Source organism: Mustela erminea, chromosome 9, assembly GCF_009829155.1.
Source record: "Mustela erminea isolate mMusErm1 chromosome 9, mMusErm1.Pri, whole genome shotgun sequence".
Taxonomy (NCBI): Eukaryota; Metazoa; Chordata; class Mammalia; order Carnivora; family Mustelidae; genus Mustela; species Mustela erminea.
This window is the reverse complement of record NC_045622.1, coordinates 16195983-16219490: the sequence shown is the minus strand read 5'-3', so window position 1 is coordinate 16219490 and position 23508 is coordinate 16195983. Positions and strand designations below refer to the sequence as shown.

Sequence of the window (23508 nt, the reverse complement as noted above, 5' to 3'; positions counted from 1 at the left end):
CTGGCTGTTAGGGAAAACACACTCAAGAGTGGCGTTACTAGGGTGCACGCAAGGCTCGTAAGCGAAGTTTGTGAAAGTAAACAGCCGACGCGAGAATCTGCATAAACTGAAAGACTTCAAGTTTCTTTGCATTTTCTCAAGTAAAACACAGACTCCATTCTTCCAGGTTAAGCTAACACATCAGTTTACCTGGACTCTGCAGACCAGGGACCGAAATGCTGTGATGTTCCACTTTTAATTTGGGAGCTGTTTCTTCATCGTTGTCGCCTCTGTGGAAGAAAGAAAACAATCTTTCAGCTTTGTGAGGTGCCTAAACATCATCACAATGAAATGTAAGGATCATCCCTTCCTTTCCTGACCAAAACGAGGCGGAGGCAGACTCACTCGCAAGGCGATGACTGTGGCAATGGGATGGGCTTTGCGGACTGTTCCTTCACTGAGGCAGCCATCCGACAGATTAGGTCTTGCCAGCTGCAGGAAGTACGAAAGGATCCAAAATCCAAAAGGGAGAGGGGGAATAAAGATGCCCTTTAAATACACTCAGAAAGAAATAATAACAAAAACAAACAAACCAGAAACCACATCAAGCCAATCCAACAAAAAACCCTCCTTCCGCCAGAGAGTGTCTATATTTTGGTTCTTAGGTAGAGATTATAAAAAACGCTGCACCTTAAAGAAAAACCTAACAAACAACATTACGGATACACCGAACATCAAAAAACTTCACTTGACTCTTCTGAGAATTTTTCCTTAGAAAAGATAATTGCAATAATACAGAATCAAAATAAGGAACATCAAACTAAAAAGGAACACGTTTTTAGAAAAACATCTTGAAAAGAATATATGGGAAGTGCTTGTTTCAATATAGTTTTTGGTTTCCAAAGTACTATTACAAAAACCAAGTTAAGTTTATAGAATAACATATTGAGAATAATAAAAACTATTAGAGCAAGGTAGCTCTATCTAATACATACACAGTCTTTTCGGAAACCGTCTGTGCCACCAGCTCATAAATTTGTGCTCCATTGTCTGACATGGAGATGACAAATAAAGCTTTGTTATCTGGAAGAAATAAGAGAGAAATTACTCTAACACATGAATATGACCTAGAGGCCATGAAGGATGCTTCCAGAGTCCTGGTTTATTCCACACTTTATCTGGGTAAAGGCTAATCAGCTCACTTTGTAAAAATTCATTAGCTATACACTTAAAATCAGTGCGACTTACTATATGCTACATTGTATATATTATACTTCAATAAAACCAAGATCATAAAAACTAGCATGTATTCCACAGTAACTTCATAGAAACAAGGAGACGGCTGTATATCTGAATTAAGGAGCACTATGATGTTTTCGTATTTATTTTGAATTGCCCTTTTGCTAAACAGTTACTTAATATTCAATAAATACTAGAGAAAAGAGGTTATCAGTTTATCTTGCTGTTACAGAACTAATAAGTTTTAAAAGGATTCCACTGTTACTATGATTAATATATAATCCCGAACTACACCCACCTCTCCATTTTTGCTTGTTTGCTCTTTTATCACAAATCAAAAAACATACAACTCTAAGGAAAGCCTTTTCATTTAGATTATCTCTCAGTTCACCATCTTCCTTGGTACCTGTCCATGATCTGACTAAGGAATAAAGATCAAAGGAGCATGCAGGAAATTTTCCAATGCAGAAAACTGCTCGGAGAAGCCAGGCTTCCCAAATAATTTGGGGGTATAAACTCTTTTTAGGGGGGGTATAAACTCTTAATTTACTTTCTAAGCAATAAATCATTTCATTCCATTTGTCCACTGGTCGGGCTATTTGACCAATACTGACTATCTTGTGCAACTTCACAATGAACCCGAGGTCGCTGTCACTCCTCGGACATACTTGCCTGTTGCCACTTGTCGGACCAGCACTGTATTCAACTTAATGACAGGGCTAAATGTGTGTTTGCTGTCAGCAGTAGATGCCAGAATCTTGCTATGACATCTTAACACCAGTCTGTCATCCTGCTTCTGTAACAATACAAGAATGTCTTCCAGCAGCAATGTGTACAGATCTGGAAGTCAAAGCGGGGAGAAGGTGATTAGCATAGACACTGAGATGTGTTTTATAAACTTTAATACCAATTTGACAGAGAAGATTTATTCCTGTTAAATCTAATACATTTTAAAGATTGGCTTGCTATTGTCTTAGTTTCATTTTTTAATAATTCATTTTTATACTGTAACACACCAAAGTGTCAGTCTGTGACTGACAAGAAATTTTAAAAAAAACAAAAAACACCAAAACCATGACTCCTCACCAGAGATAGTTTTAAATGGAGTTTTAAAAGAAAGCTTATTAGAAAGCTCATTAGAATATAAGAATGCTGGAGACAGGACCAAATCATGTCAAACTTTTCTGCTTCGGCCCTCAGTGAATATTTAATGCACTTCACCTAGAATAAAATAACATAAGCAGATCTTCTGCAAAAAGAACAGGGCAGCACCACTCACTCCTATCACTGAAACCCATAAATGGCTGTCTCTTCTCTTTTACCTGAAGGAACTTTAGTTCCTCCACTCTCCCCAAAACTGACGGACATTACACCTACCAATAGTTTTATCTCGATTCACCTTCCAGACCAATGGCCCTTCATGAATCATCTTCCTTTTTGTTAAATCCAAATTCTGCCAAAATAAAGAGAATTACACACGAATTATTTCCAAGCACTAAGTGACAGGATATTCCAGAGAGTCTCTTCAAGAAATTCTTCATATGAAAGAAGCTATTTACCTTCACTATCATTACTGGTATATCTGCCAACTATTGAATATGGAATGAATATGGAATATAGATCAAGTTACAGTAAGCTGCATATAATTTCCTAAGTTAGAGGTATCTTGTAGAAAAACATTCAAGAGTGCTGCCTTCTAAATCTCACACTAAATACATGATAATTGTCTATGAAAATGAAGCTGCAAACATTCGGCCACTAGATTCACAGCCTGTCCCCTAATTTTCCAATGAACAACTAAATGAGGATGGTGCATAGCTTATTTATCTGTAAGAGGCCTATGAGTCCCAAGCTCTAGTTCCAAACAAAGTTCTAAGGAATAGTACCCATGAAAAAGTCCAGGCAGTAATTAACCTTGCTCCATATATTAAAAAAAAATTTTTTTAAAGATATATTTCTTCTTTGAGGGGGGAGGGGCAGTGGATGAGGGAGAGAGCCTAAGTAGACTCCCTGCTAAGCACAGAGCCCCATGTGGGACTTGATTTCAGGACCCTGATATCATGACCTGAGGTGAGATCAAGAGATGGATGCTTAACTGACTGAGCCACCCAGGCGCCCCCAAGAACTAATAATTTAGTCAAAGAATCATCTCTTAGTGTAGATAGCTCTAGAAAAATCTCATTTTCTGGAAGTGAAGGGGTTGAGCATATTAAGCATGCTTTTTGGTAAGATGCTATATATCATATAAAACTCTAGTTTAGGGGCGCCTGGGTGGCTCAGTGGGGTAAGACTCTGCCTTTGGCTCAGGTCAAGATCTCAGGGTCCTGGGATCGAGACCCATATCAGGCTCTCTGCTCAGCAGAGATCAGTGATCTCTGTTAAAATAAATAAATAAAATCTTAAAAAAAAAAAAAAAAAGTCTAGTTTACTAGCCACCAAATAAATCTACCAAAACAACCACCTACTGAAACAGTACAAAAAAGACTGAAAATACTAAGTAGTTCCTTAATATAAAAGCCCCACATGACAGAGATAGCAATTACAAAATACTTTACTATCATTCCTGTAATGGTTTCAACATTTCTGCTTTTGAAGAGCTTCATGAAAAAATTATTACCTTGTTTTACTCAATAATCTGGAAAGTTCCCAGAGTAAGCACCCCTACTCTCATTCAAACTATAAGAATACAACAAAATTAAACAACTAACGTTCCTTAAGTCCCCTGCAAGTTCCTGTTACAAAAAGTTAGTTTTACACAAAATATTCCTCTAATAAAAGACTAAAGTCATCTTCACAAAGACCAGGCGTTAAAAAGGAAGAACAGAATCAGAACTACAATCTATGATAGAAGAACTTCTTCAGCTGATGGATGCCCCTCTGAGATGTTAGTAATCTGCCAGGTATTTAGTAAATTGCATTTTATTAAAATTGCGATTAGACCATCTCTCACCCTGAGCTCTTCCACGTTTGGGTACTCTGACAACTTCAGATTGGAGGTATCCAGACGACGCTGATAGTCTTCTAAACGCTGAAAATTAAGATAAGGTGGAGCCAAGGTTACTGCTTTGGATATCAGAGGTTTCTATACATCTGACCCAGATCGATGTTTTAACCTGCTATTTACAGAGCTCTCTGCAACACTAGACATAACTGACAACTCTTTCTTTCTTTGAGAAAGAGCGAGCGAGCACAAGGCGGGTGGAGCAGAGGGAGATGGAGAGAGAAGCTCAAGCAGACTCTGCCCTGAGCACGGAGCCTGACAAGGAGCTCAATCCTGGGACCCTGAGATCACGACCTGAGCTGAAACCAAGAGTTGGCACTCAACCAACTGCACCACCCAGACACCCTACAGCTCACTCTTAATCAAACCACCCCCTTTCCCTGGCTTTGGAGACATCACACCCTCTTAGTCTTTCTCTTCCCTTTTTGGATGTTCTTACTCAATCTGCTTTTCAAATTCACTGACTTCTAACTTAGCTTATGGTTATGTTTTGAATATGTAAGTATGGACATGGTACAAAATTTGGAAAGTAATATAAGGTGCACAGTGAAAATGAAGTCTCCCTCCAGTCCTGTCCTCTTGCCTCTCTACCCTCAATTTTCTCTAAAGAAACAATCCCTAATACTCATTTCTTAGGTAGTTTATGAGAAAAATTCTAAGCAAACAGAATATGTGCATATATGTAAGTATACTTGTCTCTGTACATGTTGTGTGCATATATATCCTTTTAAAAAAGATAGGATAGCAAAATATATTAATACATGTACTACTCATATGGTAAGACGATCACATACACATCTGTGTATGTGTGTATCTCTCGATAAATCTTGGCGACTGCTCTACATTAACACATACAGAGAGAACTCACTCTTTAAGTGGCATATGGCATTCAGCCCTATGAATGAACTACAGTCTATCTAACTACACTTTACTGATGGACATGTAAGTTACTTCCAATCTTCTCCCATAACAAATAAATACTGGGATAGCATGGTTTTAAAACATATATTTTTATAGATATGTGCAGATACACCTGTAAGATAAATTTCTAAAGAAATAACGATTAGATTTAAGTGTATGTGTATTTTCCCCAAGATTATAAAAATGTCCAAGTATACAGAAAAGTCTGAAAGTGTATAGTGAGCACCTATACACCCACACTTCCATTCTGGGTCGTATTTGATATATTTGTTCTTGTCACAGGTCTGTTCATTCCTCTGGCTATCCACCAATCCACCACACATTTTGAATGCATTACAAAATAACTTACAAATGGAAGCACACTTTACCTTTAAACATTTTAGTGTGCAGATCATTAACAAGAGTTCGATATTTATTAACAGTTGTTTTTAAAATAAAATTTACATACAGTGAACTGTATGTATTTTAAGCGAACCTTTCCGAAACAAGTTATCATATATGCATGCACCTGTGCAATCAAACTCCTAGCAAGACACGAAGAATTACCATCACCACAGAACGTTTCCTCATGCTTCTTCTAGTCACTATCTGTTCCCACATGCCCAGTGACAACCACTTTTCTGACCTTTTTTCCCACCACTGATTAGTCTGTTCTAGAAGTTCACAGAGATACAATTATGTATCTATATACACACCCACTTGTCTGCTTTCATTCAGCACGTTTGTGAGATGCAATTGTGTTGTGTCTATCAGTAGTTCATTCCCTTTTATTGCTGGAATTTATTATCCTAGTTTATGGCTATACCCTCAGTTGCTTTACGCTAGAAACATACAAGTCTGTGAGCACAGATCTCCCTTTCTCCTGGGTAGATTACTAGAACAAAATCACTGAGTCAAAGGGCAGATGTATGAATATGTGCATTTTTAATTTAGCTACAAAATGCATTCTGGGGTTTTATCATTTTACACTCCAAACCACACTGAAAGCTCCTGATTTCCCACAGCCTCATCAACAGAGCTGTCATCACTTGGTTCCTAAGAAATTATATCCAGGTCCAGGGACCCCATTATTTGTATATATGCTCACAATCTTACATTTTTCTCTTCGGCACAGTCCTCTTACAGGTGGATCCGTAGAGCCAAATGCATACCAACATTTTCACCTCCTAACCAAAACCTAACTCTGCATCTGCCCCCACAAATCTGGGGCTTCTTCCCTCAGCCCGTCCACCCAAACGTGTAAGCCAGAGAGCTGGGACTTATTGCTACCATCACACTTCTCTTCAAATCCTTCTCTAAATCAGTCACCACATCCTATCAATTACCTTCTAAAGACTTCTCCAACTCTTGCGTCTCTTGAGCCACCACCATCTGCCCTGACCTGCTGCAACAGACTAGACTGAGCTCTTTCACCCCCTTTCTGTCCCCTTCAACCCATTCTCCATAGACTGGTGCGAGTGGTACTTAAATGGCAAAAAAAAAAAAAAAAAAAAAACAAAAAACAAAAAAAAAACCACACCACTCTGCTTAAATGTCTATAATGAATTCCTACTGCTTTCAACATCAAAATCTTTAACACTGTCCACAGTAGGACCCTGTATGACTTCATCCCTGACCTACTGTACCTCATTTCACACTACTCTGAGTATGGTTTTTAGGCATGATCCACACTCACCTAATCTTTCAGCTCCTCAAATAGGCCATGCTTCCTTTTTACCCCAGGACTTTTGTATATGCTGTTCCCTCTACTTATAAGGTTGTTCCCTACCACATTCTTCTGATTTCCATTCATTTTTCAGAGCTTGGCTTAAACGTCAATTCCTGAAGAAAGCTTCCTCCAATGGCCACCACCTGACATCCTCAAACCAGGCTCGCCTCATACCCCCCACACTGGTACATCTTTTCCTGGCGTCCCCCAATTCTCCTTCATAGCAGCTATCACAACTCACATAAAATACTTGCACTAAAATCTGCTCAATACTTTCTATCCTGCTAGAAAATAAGCTCAGTGTGGGCACTTACTTTATTTACTTAAGCACCCTATGTCCTGCACTCAGGACCCACTCACCATACAGATGCTCTAGAAATATTTGTTGAATGGGTAGACGAGTGAGAGAGCAAACAAGCAGCTGGAGATGCTCAAAAAGCCAAATACAAGTCTGATGCTCTACACAAATTGGTCCGGACCCACCTACTACATGAACAGCTACCAAATGCCCCACCTGTCAATCATGTAACGGTAATTTAATGATTATTTCACAGATTCCAGTGACTTACTTAACTTAACACTAAACTTAATACTAACTTAGTACTAACTTATTGCTAACTTAATACTCTCACTATGTTAATACTAACTTAATACTCTCAGTATGCTACCCTGTATCTTCTTGTTTTCCCCCTTCTTACCTGTTTGTTTTCTGCCTCCTTGACAGCCTGATTTACATAATTTAAGATCTGACGACAGTGATCTGCAGCTTTCTTCACCTTCTCCCTTTCCATTGGCAATTCTGAGCATGGCAGCAGGGTGGGGCAGGGGTGGAGGCGGAATCCAGATGTAAAACAAAGGAAATTAGAAAGGAACATAAATATAAATATACATGTACGTGAGATATCATTTTATGTCACCAGTTAGAAGAATATACTATGACCTTGAATATTTTTATACGGGGTTAAAATCTATGGCAGAATCCCAATTCAGATAATCTTTGGACAGATGAGACATCTTATGACAGTACATTAACACACAAATACTCATCTTTAAAAAGAAGCCATTGTATAGAATCCCAAGTTCAAGAAGCTAGGCTTTAAGTCAAGTACCAGACCCCCAGAGAGTGGGTCTCATTCACATTATAACTTACATGAATGGGGCCCCTTCTCCACCTAGAATCTCTCCTGATGCAGAGCCTATGTGATTATGTCTAGTGGACCTGATAAGCAGTAATTTTTTAATGATTCAAAAGAACTCCAGAATAAGTCTCTTTGAACTTGAGATTACATTACTTTATTTATTTATTTGAGAGAGAGAGAGAGAGAGCAGCATGAGGAGCAGAAGGAGAGGGAGAAGCAGACTCCTCTCTGAGCAAGGAGCCCAGTGCAGGGCTTGATCCCAGGACCCTGGGATCATGACCTGAGCTGAAGGCAAACACTTAACCAAGTGAGCTACCCACATGCCCCCTGAGATTACATTTAAGGAAAGAAAATAGATTTATAGCATTTGTATCATTAAAAGATGAAATTCACCAGAATGTGTTGAGATTACGCTGAGGCCTACAACGTAAAGAATGCCAAAACTAGAATATTTAAAACTACAATCCTCTGAACAGCAGCCTACCTCTATTCAACAGGTATATTAAAGTATAAAAATTAATGTGTATGAGTATTTTCAAATTCTCAGGTGTAAGAAACAGGAGTTTGATTGGATTAAATTATGAATGAGAACTGAGTATGAGACCCTGAAGCGCAGCTGAGAAACTCGGATTCATTTCCCAGTTCGAAACAGGAGAGCGGGGTGACACATGCTGGTCGGGCTTAATGAAGCGCATATACAGACACAGAGCAGCTCTGCAGCCAGGATAAGACTTCTTCAAAGCAAACATGACATTCCTATACGCTATAGGAAGAACCATACACAACGTGCACTTAGTCTGGAAAGTGCCAGAGAGCCAACACGGCGCCCCTGAGGAACTAAATTGCTCTCCACCACAACTACTTAATTCTCCTCGTTATAGGGGAAAAGCAGTCAGGGACAATTTATTAACCAATGAACATGACTATGTTCCAACCAAACTTTTTTACAAAAATAGGTGATAAGCCAGATTTGGCCCATGATTCGTAGTTTGTCAAACGCTGTATTTAATGTGCTTCTAATGGAGCACATTAAATCAAACAGCCTCATGAAGACTAGATTGGATCTTTTTAGAAAATGCTGCCAGACTCTGGAAATTGAACCCTTCAGCACCGGGATGCAGCGAGAGATTATTTAGCAGGACATGGGGTTTTCTGTTTTGTTCCTAAGCTTTTTAATTTCAGTGAGAATACAATACCTGTGTATTTGGCAATATTATCCAACAGAAGAGGGTACTTGGTAAGCCTCTGCATTTGGGTAGGAATGATATCCTTCAGCTGCAGACGACGACACAGAGGATTACTCTCAGCATCCTAAAATTAAAATAAAATAAGTGAATTTGTGATCCTTATTAGGACTATAGTTACCCATCACATGCCGTCTATTCCTCACGGATGGGTCTACAACCGTTCTGACTTAAAAGAAGACTTAAATCAAGACTTAAAACTTAATCAAGGCTTAAATCAAGACTTAAAACAGTAAGGTATACCATGGCCCCCCTATATTTCTGCTTTCTCCTTTACTCACATAATGGGGGTGGGGAGCCTTTATCACTAAGCCAGTGGCTTCTTTCTTATCTGTCTAAGCAAAAATTGAGAACATCCATAACCAACGCTAAGAACTGCTTGCTTGAGATAACACAGTTTTATCTTCACATATTCATTTTCCTCTGATTGGCATTCCTACCAAAAGTTAGTCGGCTGATTTGTTACTTGCCATTCCAAGGAGGTACAACGGATTATTAGGCTGGATGTACCCCAGCTCATCTCTAACAGGGGGTCTGCAAACTTTAGTAAAGTACCAGGCAATAAATACTTGAGGCTTTGCATGCCATACATCTTTGTCACAACTACTCAGCTCTGCTGTTTTAGCACGAAGACAGCCACAGACAGTAAGTAAATGAATGAACGTGGCCGTGTGCAGTGAAGAGTTCTGAGATGGCCTTCTTGATTCCCACTCTCCAGTGGACACGCCCTGTATAATCACCTCCCCCGGAATGTGGACAGAACCTGTGAACATGATAGGTTATCACTCATCTGATTAGGTTACTATCAGTTAACTCTGTGTTGATCAGAAAGGAAAGTGTTTCCTAGGTGAGTCTAACTTAATGAGAGGAGTCCTCACAAGAAAGCTGCCAGAGAGACACAATCCTTCTGGCTTGTGAGAAAGGAAATGACTCTCTTGTAAACTGCCTGCAGGGCCGCGTGAGAGAGATACGGACATTCTCTAGGAGCTGAGAGCAGTTTCCAGCCAACGACAAGACAGCCGTCTTGTTTATACACTTACAAGGACATGAAATCTGTGAACTACCGGGGAGCTTAGAAGAGGACCCCAAGTCTCAGAGGGGAACTGCAGCTCCAGCTGACCCCTTCCTTTCAGCCCGGTGCAGGCATGAAGGGAGGACCCAGTCAAACAGTATCTATACCTCTAAACCACAAGAACTGTGACATAATACGTTTGCATTAAGTTGCTACATTTGTGGTAACTTGTTCTACCACAGTAAAAACTTACTACACTGTCTTCCAATAAAACCCCACAAAAACAGGCAAGAGGCTGGATAGGAACTGTGGGCCACAGTTTACTGACCCTTGATAGATACCAATACGTACACCTCAATAAGCATGACTGCTGGCACACTCTTCTCCAGGCTAGTTATGAGCCCATTCTCATGTTCTGACCACATTATTGTAACAGCTTACATGGGGCATTTCCTGACAGTATCTCCACGGCAAGGCGGACTTCTCTGTCAAGTATTTTAACCCTGACATATACTCTTTATTATTTACCATTGCAAAATAACCCTTATACTCTCCAGGAATTTTAAGAGCTAACGTATGGCTTTAAAGAGGGTTAACATAATCCTTGTAAGAATCTTAGTCTTAGAATTCCCCCAGTTTATTCTCTATCTGATTAAAAAAAAAAAAAAAAGTTCTTTTTTTTTCTTTCATGACTCACTCAACTCACTTGCACAAAGGTCTGGAATCGAGAATCCTTTTTCTGACGAGACTTGATCATTTCCAGGGCGAAAGGTTGGTTACTGCAAAAGGTAGCAGCAGCGTGCTTCAACTTGTCCTCCCCTGGTCCACTGAACTGTGCCAAGAATGCAAAGAACACAACAAAGAATGGCAGACTGAGCTTATCTAAGGCCAGGCAAAGTGAGAGACAACCATGATCCTTTCAATATTCCACTAAGTGCTCTCAAGTGACAAGAAACGGAGACCTACTTATCTCTGTGAACTATCAATGTTTTTCCATTAAGAAGGTCAGATGCTGACACAACCAGACCTTTTCTGATCACATTCCAATGTTTTCCTGCTCACAGCCTCCCACAACTAATTACCTCTCCAGTCTAGACCTCTTCTAAATTAAACAAAAGAAAAGTTAACACTGGGTGAATAGGAGACACAAAAGGCTTAAGGACTGAGATTAATATTTGATTTTCTTAGAATCTGACAGCTTCACAAAAGTTACTAACAGCTCCACGAAGAAAATCAGTGGGATTCTAATTGATGCTTTACTGTATCATACTACAGATTTTCTGTTTCAGGGTCACCTGGGTGGCTCAGTCGGTTGAGTATCCAACTCTTGGTTTTGGGTCAACTCATGATCTCAGGGTCCTGGGATCAAGATCCAAGTCAGGCTCCATGCTCAGTGCAGAGTCTACTCAAGATTCTCTCTCTCTCCCCCTCACCCCACTCATGCTCTCCCTCTCTCGAAAAAGGATAGATAGATAAATCTTTAAAAAAAAAATCTATTTCAAGTTGAGTAGCGTGCTACCCACCAAAGAGAACTCAGTTACAACTTTCACTGCTATGCTGAGATCAAGAAACAAAATGAGCCACACTATCACCAAGTAGCCATAGAGTAAGCTAGGCTTTTTAAGGAAGTTAAAACTCCTTAATAACAATAATGCCAGACGGGCCTCGAGAAGATGCCTTGGAAAGCCAAAAAAATGCAAGATGAGAGTGGACTGTGATCCCTAGATCCTTCCTATGAGGCTGAGAGAAGATCTCCTATGTGATTAGCAGATTCTCAGCCATAATCTTAACATCAATGAAAGAAGTATTTTGAACACTGTTTTCGTCAATTTTCTAGTATTCTATCTTATAAAAAGTTATCATTGTACAGTTACCAAAATCTGTGGCATTTCCTCAAGCAATCTGCATAATGAAGTCAATTTCCGTGGGCATATCTGAACAGTTCCTGTGCAACCTGTGTTAACTTTCTGAGAACTATGTCATATGCTTCACCATTACTCACAGCCTTAACTACAGTACTTTCATTAAAATTTTGGATCAAACCGGGGCACCTGGGTGCCTCGGGTTAAGCTTCTGCCTTCAGCTCAGGTCATGATCTCAGGGTCCTGGGATCGAGCCCCACATCAGGCTCTCTGCTTGGCAGAAAGCCTGCTTCCCCCGCCCCCTCTGCCTGTCTCTCTGCCGACTTGTGATCTCTCTCTGTGTCAAATAAATAAATAAATAAAATCTTTAAAAAAATTTTTTGTTTTGGATCAGACCCACTTTCCCCTGGGAAAATTTTCTATACGTCCTAGTGTGGGTCTCTCTATTGTATTTTCCCATAAGAACCTGCACTCTCCCTTTCTTTAACTCTTATCACACATGAAGGGACCAATGACTGTCTTCCTGCTGGTTCTAAGTGCCACCCAGGCACGTGGCTCCTGCCATGTCCGCTGTGATTGCCACCATCTCCCAAGCACCTTGAACAGTGTACACACCGCAGGGTACATTCTCAAACAGTCAGAGAGAACAGAATGGGACAAACAGCTATGGCAGTCTTGGAGCTCTTTCCTTACACTGTGAAAAAGATTAAGTACTTCTCACTTTCCTACTTTTGTGATGGTAGCTCTGGATCTACAACTGTTTAATGTTTTACAGCAGAATTCTGAAATTTGGACAAGAGAAGACAGTGAAAATTCTATGTTAGTTAAGTTATTTTTATCAAGATTCATTTCACTCTCTATTCATTAAAACACAGAGATTAATATCCTGAATTTGATGAAAAAAGAGAACTTAGTTCGAACGAGCACTTATTAAAAAATATTAACGAAAAACGATACTAACTCCAAGAATACATACTTAGACCCCTTTCATCTTTACAGTAGCTTTGCAAAATGGATGAGTTTGCATATTTGGAAAGATTAGTTACTCAACCCTGAATCTGATCTTCCAGTGTCTATAGAAACATTAAAATGAAATAGCCAATTTCCTTACCCAGATCAGCAAGTCTTCCCCAATCTGATCAATAACTGAGGTCTCATTCCTCTTTCGAACAGCCTTCATTTGCTCATTCAATCCAACTAAGCGAGGGGCGGGGGAGACAATGGAAAAATAATTAAGCATACACCCATTTTGGTCTGCATTACTGTCTGTACTGAGAAACCAAAATTTTCCAAAAAAAGGATTTTCATAGTAGTTTAGCTGCCTCTAATCTCTTTAAATACAAATCTGAACACAATTCTTATGTATACAGATATCTGTGAGCTCTATCTGAAAAACAGATGCCAAAGCATAAAACAACGTGGAAACCAGCACATTACATACAGTATAGCTACGTCAAATACGCATTTAACTTCAAGACCCCATTATAACTATGCTCCTAAAGAAATCTGACTAGAACAGGTGATTCTGTCCACTGTTACTCTCAAAATGTTTATGTGCACAGGCAGTGGATATAATCAACCTGAACTTGTCAACGCATGCTGGTGAAGCCCAAGATCACCCACAAAGACATAAAAGGCACCAATTTGGTAGGCAGGTGTTGGCAGGTGGTGACGGCATCCTTGACGAGAGAAAGCTTGAGAATTAAGGATCACAGAGAAGCAGTGACTTAGAGAGGAACTGTGTCTACGAAGTCTGAGATGCCTATAACCACGGAAAGCCAGCAAGGTAGAATTTTTATGTATTTACTCAAGCATTTCAAGTAACAACAAAAGAATTCCTGAAAATTACCCCATCGTGAAATTATACACTGTCTATTACATATACTACACACACACATACACACACACACACAAATTATATGAGAGATATATATATATATTTAAAAACATATACACTGTAATTGATAAGAAATTTCCACAGGTAATTTTAACTATTCATACTTTTCATCTTAGACATTAAGTTTAGACCCTAAGTCCTGTGGTAACAATTCATATACAAAAGGCTGACAGTGCCAGTGGGTGTCTAGGGAGGGAGGTATTCAACCATCTGATCACTTCTTTATGTTATGTGTTCACATTTAATTATATAATTTCAGGAATGCTAACATGAATACCCTTAGAAGATTTTATTGTTATGGTGCTTTTATATACTCACAATCTTTCCTCTATTAAAAATATTAGGGACAAAGATGAGAGTCGATTTTTCTTACTATGAAGTTGAAGAATATCTTCCAAGTTGGAAAAAATTTTCCGTAGTTCTGAAGGTGACAGAATTCCTTCTCTAGATACTCGTTGATAGAATACTTGATCAAGAACCTTCAGTGTTCGAACATGAGCTCTTTCAGTGTAGAACAGTTCTAAGCAAAAAAAAAAAAAAGGAAATATGAAATATTACCTCATTTAAAGTAATTCCATGAGACCAAACACAGGCTTTAGCTGGAATTAAGCAGCAAATGAGCTCTATAATAATTATTTATAGTTTTGAAAGGATGTAGTATCTCTTATGTCACTTTCTTGATTCCACGAGACGCTCCTGCATACTGGTTCTAAGAGTTGAATGTTGACAAATGAAAAATATCATTCAAAACTATTCTGGGGGCACCTGGGTGGCTCAGGTCATGATCCCTGGGATGGAGTCCCACATTGGGCTCCCTGCTTAGGGGAGAGTCTGCTTCCCCCTTACCCTCAGCCCCTCCCCCAATTCCTGCTCTCCTGCTCTCTCTCAAATGAATAAATCTTTAAAACAAGAAACCCCGGGGTGCCTGGGTGGCTCAGTGGGTTAAAGTCTCTGCCTTTGGCTCAGGTCATAGGGCTCTCTGCTCAGCAGGGAGCCTGCTTCCTCCTCTTTCTCTGCCTGCCTCTCTGCCTACTTGTGATCTCTGTCTGTCAAATAAATAAATAAAAAATCTTTAAAAAAAAAACAAAAACCAAAAACTATTCTGTATATTAAAGTTGACAACGTGCTGCAAAAACCTGTCTTTTCACAATACTACCCATCAATCACAGCTACAACATCAGAAAGCTGTAAGCCCAAACAGCATATACCCTTTTCAATTGAGCCCTCTTCAGAAAGAACAGTACTTCTGGTTATCTAATTTGCCTATAAACCCTCATTTCTGAGGCCAGACTTGTTATTTCACTAGCCTCAAAGTTACGAGACACAGGAAAGGTATTTTTTTTTTAAGATTTTTTTAATTTATTGTTTTTATAGAGAGAGACACAGCGAGAGAAAGAACACAGGCGGGGGGTGGGGGTGGGAAAGGGAGAACAGGCTTCCCACGGAGCAAGAAGCCCATGGTGGGGCTTGATCCCAGGACCCTGGGATCATGACCTGAGCCAAAGGCAGATGCCTACTGACTGAGCTTCCCAGGCGCCCCAGGAAGAGTATTTATTTAAATAGCATCCTGAAGACAGTGTCCATGTCACCCACATCTCTGTCACATATACACTAGGGTAAAATAACACTGCAGTAGGATAAAGGGACACCTGGATCCCAGTTTTCTCCCTATCACTTATCAGCTAGCTATATGCTCTTGATTAATTCAATCAATCACCCTGAGCCTGAGCTTCCTCATTTATAATCTGTGCATGAAAATAACTTAGCATGAAAGTAAAGCGACAGACCAAGGTTGTCTTAATGACTGGTCAGGATCCATAACGGTATGAATCTTAAATATCCTGAGAGCTAAACACCTTTTCCTCTTAAATCATCATTAAGAATCACAGAATCATTTGCATATTTTGAGTTGGAAAGCTCAAGGATCATCTATCTAGTTTAATTTCTCTTTGTATAGAACAAGAGGCTTGCAGAAATTTTGAAGCAAACTGCAAAGCTCAGGGGCTTGTTTTAGTCTAATAAAACTCAACTATATGTGAACAATAATTAAACTCACCATTAATTACTTCCTGTCTTTTGATCTCAGAAGGCTTTAGTCCCAGTAACACTTCTCGACTAACAAGCTGTTGCCAATTCGGTGGATCTGTCTCTAAGTCATTTTCAAACTGTTCATCCTCACTTTGACTTTCTCCAAAAGCTATGCTGTCAAACCTGATGGAAAAAAAAAAAAAAAACGATGAATTCTATTTGAGGACATCAGATAGACAATGGGAAATAGCACAGGTTTTTATATTAAAGTACATAAGTCATATTTCTGAAGTAGTATTTAGCATAGGGCCAAAACATCTCCGACTCCTGCCAAATGACTTACATGTGTCATATATACCTCTATAAATATCCTTTGAATGATTTGTGTTTATTAAGAATTTTCTTTTATATTATCTAACAGATTTGTGTACATGTTCTCTTTTCCTTTAAAACTAGGATGTTTCAGAACAAAGATATATTTTTAAAAATATGCCTCTAATGAAAGCTACTTTAGGATTACTCACTTTCGAAAGGGCTTTGGTGTCCCATGTTCAGTCACCCTAAAACAATGGAGAACAAAGAATTAACACGAAAAGAAAATGGTAATCAAGAAATTTATGCCAAGGGTCCCGAACACAAAAGAAGACATACAGATGGCCAACAGACATAAGAAAAGATATCCAGCATCACTCCTTATCGGGGAAATGCAAATCAAAAGCACAATGAGATATCACCTTGTCAGAAAGGCTAGTATCAAAAAGACAAGAAATAACAAATGTCAGTCAGAATGTGGAGAAAAAGGAGCCTGTGTGCACTGTTGGAGGGAATGTAAACTGGTACAGCCACTGTGGGAAACAGTACAGAGGCTCTTCAAAAAATTAAAAATAGAAATACTATACAATCTAGTAAGTCCACTACTGGATATTTACCCAGAGAAAACTAAAACACTAATTTCAAAAGATATATGCACCCCAAAATTTATTACAGCATGGTTTACAATAGCCAAGATATGGAAGGAACTTCAGCGTTCTTAACCTCCCCTGCCCCCAAAGATACCACTGAATTACCTTTCTACTTCCCACTCCTCCTCCTGCACTTGGTCTAGGGGAGGAGGTGGAAAATCAAAGACAGTATTGGGAGTCCGAGGGGTACTGTCCACACAGTCTCCAGACGCTGTTGTTTCTCCAGCTTGTTTTGATCCTGAGAAGATAAAATTTGGACACTCTGATGGTGTTAATGAAGATAATGATTCCCCCCAAAAAATTCCCCAAAGAGAACTTCAGCCTATCTACAGCCACATTCTTATGTAAACAACTGCATGTTAGCCACAACCAAAATTCCATTATACAACATTTTAAAATGCCCTAAAAAAAAACACCATGAATATAATTTTTAAGCAACTTTAAAAAAATCAACACACTGGAGTGCCTGGGTGGCTCAGTCGGTTAAGCCTCAGACTTGGTTTCGGTTCAGGACATGATCTCAGGGTCGTAAGGCTGAGCCCCGCGTGGAGTGCTACACTGGGCATGGAGTTAGCTTGAGAGTCCCTCCCTCTCCCCCGACTCTTGCCCCTATGCGCATGCACATGCACATGCACTCTCTCTCAAATAAATAAATAAATAAATAAATAAATAAAATCTTTAAACATCAACATAAGAATGGAAACAACTCAGAAGAGCATATGATGAGGAAAAACATTTCTATTCCCTGTGCCAACCTTCTTTATCTAAATTTTGCTTATTATGGTGGTCTAATTCGAAATAATAACCTCATAATTCTTTTTCTTAATTTACTATCTTTAGGTAATATCTATTTCTTCCTCCTCTGAGGATTCTGCCCACTTATACTTCCCACCTTCACTTTCCTCCATTTCTTCCCAGTGTTTAATGATATTATTATTCCCAGTTGGATTAATGCTTACTACCTAAGTTTAAATGACAGAGTTTTATCTATACTTGCTCCATAAAGGAGTTAACTCTCTTCTACATCAAATTAGGTATTTAATATCCATATCCTTCCATTTAATTGTATTTCTTTCCATCTACCTTTCAGTTCTTTCCACCACTTTTTACTTGTGTCATTAGGAGGACTTTTTACATTTCTATGATCTGTGGCCACAACTAAATATTCTGTGCCTTGCCTATGTGGTTGATTCTGAAAGTCTAAAAACCCAGAGTGCTTGCATGACTATTGCCAGTCTACATATGGTCATACACAAAATACAACACAGAATTTATTACACATACATATTATTCCTGCCAGGTCAGGAGGTATGTTAGTTAGGATTATGTTTCCTTTTCTGCTGGTCCAATGATGCAACTCTTGGGTCACTTGAAATAGAAAGTTCATTCTATCAAGGTCAAATACGCCATCAGTTATTTCAAGATTATGCCACTTTTTATTCTGTTTTACATTTCTTCCTTTCCTCACATCCCCCGTCCTCCCTTTCCTCCTTCCTTCCTTGTATGGTGGCCAAAGCTGAGTAATCTCCAAAGGTATATTTTGTTTCACATTTAAATCATGACTTAGCTTTCTTGAACAACTTTGTTTTTCCTTAGCATTTTCAAATTATTTTATTGCTGTCAAAGCACTATCATTTTATCAAGTCTCAGATTTCTGCATTTGGTACATCATACTACAAAACTGCTTTAAAATCCCTTCTTCTTATTCCCTAGTCCTTGTGTTCCTATTTGGAGTAGTTGCTCCCTTGGACCTAACTATTGTCCAAGACCTGCCTGCCCTTCACCACTTCCCTGGGATGTTTCCACTATTTCCTGAACCCCGTAACATCTTCTTCCTTCATTTCTCTCTCATTTTGCTGGAGTGTGTATCTTCAAATCATGTTCAAGGAAATGGTGCATTTCAGTTAACATTTGAATCCTGGCATATCTGAAAATGTCTTTGTATCTTCCTTCATTTATGATGGGTAATTTGGATGGACACAGAATTCTAAGTTCAATAATTTCCTCCCAGTAAGTTGCAGGGCCTGGCTTCCTTGTATTCTAGCCCCTGGTGTGAGAATGAGAAATAAGATGCGGCATAATTCCCATTTTTCTTCCCTTTAAAGCTTTCAGGGCTCTCTATCTCTGGTGCATCGAAATTTCCAGAGATAGTCTAGGTATGGCTCTTGTTCTTATTACCGTTATTATTCATCATAGGTGGTTCCCAGTCAACCTTTTCTGTCTGAATACAAGTCTTCCCTTTAAGATGGTTTCTTCTATTATTTCTCCAACTGCCTCTCCTCCATGTCCTCTGCTGATCTTTCATCAGAGAGACAGACATTGGACCTTTCAAGTGGCTCGCTACACAACTCTTTTCTCTCCTATTTCTATCTCTCAACATTTCTGATATACGTTCTCAAATATCTCCTTGACTTTATTTTTAGGGGCTTTTTTTTTTTTTTTTTAAATCTTGGCAGCTGTGGTGGTTTGAAAATATGTGCACAAATTCTTTGCTACTCCTCCCTCCCTTCAGGGGCAGAGCCCAATTCCTCCCTGCGTGAGCGTGAGCTAGATTTAGGGGCTGCTTCTAACTTGCTGAAGTGAAAATGTGCGCCCACAGACACAAAGTCATTGAAGGTATGGGGGCTCCTTTCTTGCTCTCTCTTTTGGATGACTTTGGGGTAAGTCGGCTACCATGGCATCATGGAACATTCAAGCAGTTCTACAGAGAAGCCCATATGGTGAGGAGTCAAGGCCTCCAGGAAGGAGCCAAGCCTCTCTACCACCAGCCACCTACGTGAGCACAGAAGCATGTCTCTGGCCCCAGCTGAGTTTTTGGATGACTGACTGACATCTTGACTGCAATCACAGGACAGACAGAACTGCCCAGCCAAGATGCTCTCATGTTCCTCAGCCACCAAAAATGTGAACTATTAAGTGTTTTTTGGGTTAAGTTACAAAGTTTTGAGGTAGTTTATCAGAAAGCAGTTAATAACAAATACAGTAGTTACTGTATTGTATTGTATTGTAGTAACAGTTATATTAAGACATTTATTTTTGGTCTCTGAATACTTTTTTTCATAGCATTATTATTCTTGTTTCACAGATATAATAATTTTTAAAATTTCCCCAAGTATACTGTCTAATTTAGAGGTTACTTTTTTTAAGTTCTTGTCTTTTACCCAAATTATTGTTTTCTGCTAGGGGCAGTTTTCCTGTTTATTTTGTATTCTCTTTTTTATGTCATTAATAAGCTTGGCATTATGTATTATCTTAGGTATTGATTCTAACAAGCAAATTTTGCCTTGAGTGAGTCATACCATTCCTATCTGAGAATGCAAGACTGGGAAGCTGCTGGGGCTTTCCTTTGCAGCTGTATGAAGTTCGTTCATTTCAGCTGGGAGCTCTCTGAGCAGGGTAAGACCCTGGCATGTTTAGTGTCAGGCTTTAGGCCCCTTATGTTAGAACTCCAGGGCACTGTATCATGGAGGACTTACCTTTCCTACACAACTCATTCAACTCCCTAGAAGAGAGCACATGCATTTTCTTTGGTACATAAATGATGGATGGCTCATATTCTACCATACACGGATCAGGAACTTCTGACATCATTGTTTTGATTACAGAGCTTCAATTAATTCATTATTTCCAGCTTTACTTCTTACTCATGCACTCTATAAGACATGCCAACTCGGAGCCCAAAGTCTGTCCGGGGTTCTAATGGGCAGACTGGCTCCCACCTGGGACTCCCTGAACAGAATTATGGACTCTGGCTTCCTCTATGTTGTTTTATCCTTCCAACTGCCCAATTCTAATCTCCCCCAAATTTGTTGAAATCTCTTGCTTGTTGGTAACACCTTCCCTTCTTCTACTTCCTTTCTCTTCGTGTTTTTTATTTAGTTGCTATTGGTTACCTATCTGCCTTGTTTTCATTTCAGTGAGAGCTGGGAGCCATGAATTCAAGCATGTACTCAACCCAACATCTTCAGAATTCCATATAAGACAAAACCTCCAGATATTCCTATAAATGTCACCCCTCCTTCTTTGTTTTAAATCCATGCCCCCCCTCTCACCGCCCATTCTGCTACAGCACTCTCAAACAGAGGCAGATGTTTCCAACATACAGTGTGTACTTCAGGGTGGAGATGAGACAGATACCCTTGCTCCTCTATACTCCTTTTAGACCATTATCTTGCTTTCTTATAAAAATGCCTTGGCGCACTGAGGCTCTCGCTTCGAGGTATTATCATATGCTCTCCCTCCTCACGACAATCATCCAGCAATACTGAACCTTTGGCTGCTGGCTCATGGTTTTCCTGTCCCTGCTAGTATCACATGAGGTGACCTCAAAACTCGGGGACGTTACGGTATTTCAAACTCCTGGTTTCTTGGTTCCCTACTTCCTTCATCTCTAATAACTTCACCTAGGCCTCTTCAGTGACCACTCCCACAGCTTTATCCTTGACCTTGTCACACCATAAATTGAAGTGCTTCCAAAATCACTAACATAGATAGGCCTTCACGTCTCCAAATAAAATCACTGATTCGCCCGGTTCACTTGCTTAAGAAACCCATTAAGACAAGTACAAAGAAATATGGTAATAAGCTCTTTTCCCAATGACCTATAATTACTTCACATCTTTCTCTACTCTTACAAGTCCCCTTGCCCTCCTCACTAAGCCTTCTCTCTCTGCTAATAACCTTGACCTTCACATATACTCTGCCTTTCATCTCCACTCTCCTTCTCAAAACTTTGTCCTACTAGTTATATACAGTCTGTCACCTACATCTTCAATCTCTTTCTCTCTCCCATTACTAAGTCTGGCACAATTTCAATTTTTATGTATGTGACAATCCCCCCATGAGACTAGGCGGCACAGAGCTAGAATCTCTGTATAACTACTGTGTGCTAACATCTGATACAAAATTAATGCCTGACAGAGAGCCCAGTCAGTATTTCTGAATTGATGAAAACTCAAAATTATCATTCAGCATGAATTTATCACTGGCTATAGAACATTAAAATGTGAAATTAAATTAAATCAAATTGGGATTCTTAATTAAAATAATGTGCCACTCTGTTTCTCACTTAGAGTGATTATTGTAAAATCTCAATACCTAGTTAAGTCGCATACAGCACTAGCTTACCTGTATCGTTCTCTTTCCCTCCTCCTTCCTGGGCAAGGGTGGCCCCTGCTGCCACAGAGGACATGGAATTGGCTGGCAGGTATCCGACATCTGTTCCTTCACCTGCTAACCCACTCTGGCGCAACTTAGCAGGGTCCGGAGGCTCAGGACTCACAGAAGAGGGTGTGGATAAGTGCTTTGGGTGCCGCTGTTTCTGCAGCTCCATGGCTCTGCCAACTGAAGAGAAAGCAAGAGTTAACAACTTGTGTTTCAAAAAAGCTTAAAAAAAAAAAAGATGATGTAAAGGATCTAAAAAAAAGGTCTGGAACATGGCAGGCCCCGGAAAATATGGATTATCGCAGAGTGAGGGATAGATAGCAAGAAATGGCAGAAGAAAGGAAGGAGAGAGAACGAGAGAGAGAGAGAGAGCAAATGCAAGGAAGAAAGAGAAGAAAGGGAAGAGGAAGGAAGAAAGAGGGAAAGAAAGAGCGGAAGGCAGGGGAAGGTAAAGGAGGGCTGAAGAGAAGGGAGAAGGTGGAAGATGAGGGGGAAAGACAGGAGGGAGAAAAGGAGATGAGAGCAATGGTGGGGGCAGGAATGCTGAGACAGAGGCACACTGAACTGCATTCACTTGTGAGGGTGAGGATGAAGCCTGTTAGCTCTGTGAGCTCATGGCAAGGCCTCCACCCCCCTCCCCAACATCAGCACAACGTGCCTCAGAGACTACGGAGATTGGTTGCAGCCGGCTCAATAACCCTGTTCACCTGTTCACATCAGGAACCCAAGAGGCGAAAACACACACGTCATCATCGCCCACATCACCGCACACTCTCACGCAGCTCTGGAAATCCCTAATCCTAAAATTCTTCCTTCCCTCATTCCTAAATCCTTCTTCTACATCTCTTGAAACTCATGGTCAGCATATGCGAAGTATTCCATTCTCCTCAACCTCCTAAGAATTGCCTTCCTCTTCTCAGTGTTTCTCAACAAGGGGTACTACTGGTATCTGATGAATTCCTCATGGTGCGTAACGACCACTGTCACTGTACCACAATACCACCCCCACTCCGACCTAGCCAATATTTTCAGACATGGTGCTGCCCAGTTGAAGACCACTACGTGACCTGATTTCCCTCCCTGAGGTACCACCCTCCCCATTTCTCCCCAGATCAGTGGGCTGATCTCTTTCCATTAGGCCTGAGTGGAGGGAGGTTAGGAAATAAAGCACAGCAGAGAGGTGGAGAAACTGCAGAAGTGTGGAGAGGGAGTAACATGTATACAGGAAGATGAAACCAAGAATGGTGCAGAAGTACGTGCATGCTTTTTTTTTTTTTTTTTAAATTTAACAAACAGCAGCTGAATACAAACAAAATCAGAATAGGTAAGTAAATTATGTTATGGACGACTGCT

At 39.9% G+C, this 23508-nt stretch overlaps 1 protein-coding gene across 4 annotated transcripts in view; it reads right to left on the bottom strand.

Annotated features, from left to right (window-relative positions):
- ARHGEF12 (Rho guanine nucleotide exchange factor 12) overlaps nucleotides 1–23508 on the bottom strand; it is a 141909-nt gene that overhangs the window by 8418 nt on the left and 109983 nt on the right. For all 4 annotated transcript variants that reach the window (XM_032360035.1, XM_032360037.1, XM_032360039.1 and 1 more), the window contains 15 exons: nucleotides 22120–22335; nucleotides 17098–17230; nucleotides 16555–16590; nucleotides 16059–16213; nucleotides 14376–14522; nucleotides 13217–13302; nucleotides 10950–11075; nucleotides 9184–9298; nucleotides 7547–7647; nucleotides 4169–4246; nucleotides 2596–2671; nucleotides 1891–2058; nucleotides 975–1062; nucleotides 385–471; nucleotides 190–269 (listed from right to left, as the gene is read on the bottom strand). In XM_032360035.1, the coding sequence (XP_032215926.1) occupies nucleotides 190–269; nucleotides 385–471; nucleotides 975–1062; nucleotides 1891–2058; nucleotides 2596–2671; nucleotides 4169–4246; nucleotides 7547–7647; nucleotides 9184–9298; nucleotides 10950–11075; nucleotides 13217–13302; nucleotides 14376–14522; nucleotides 16059–16213; nucleotides 16555–16590; nucleotides 17098–17230; nucleotides 22120–22335 (1692 nt within the window). The remainder of the gene's footprint in view (nucleotides 1–189; nucleotides 270–384; nucleotides 472–974; nucleotides 1063–1890; nucleotides 2059–2595; nucleotides 2672–4168; nucleotides 4247–7546; nucleotides 7648–9183; nucleotides 9299–10949; nucleotides 11076–13216; nucleotides 13303–14375; nucleotides 14523–16058; nucleotides 16214–16554; nucleotides 16591–17097; nucleotides 17231–22119; nucleotides 22336–23508) is intronic.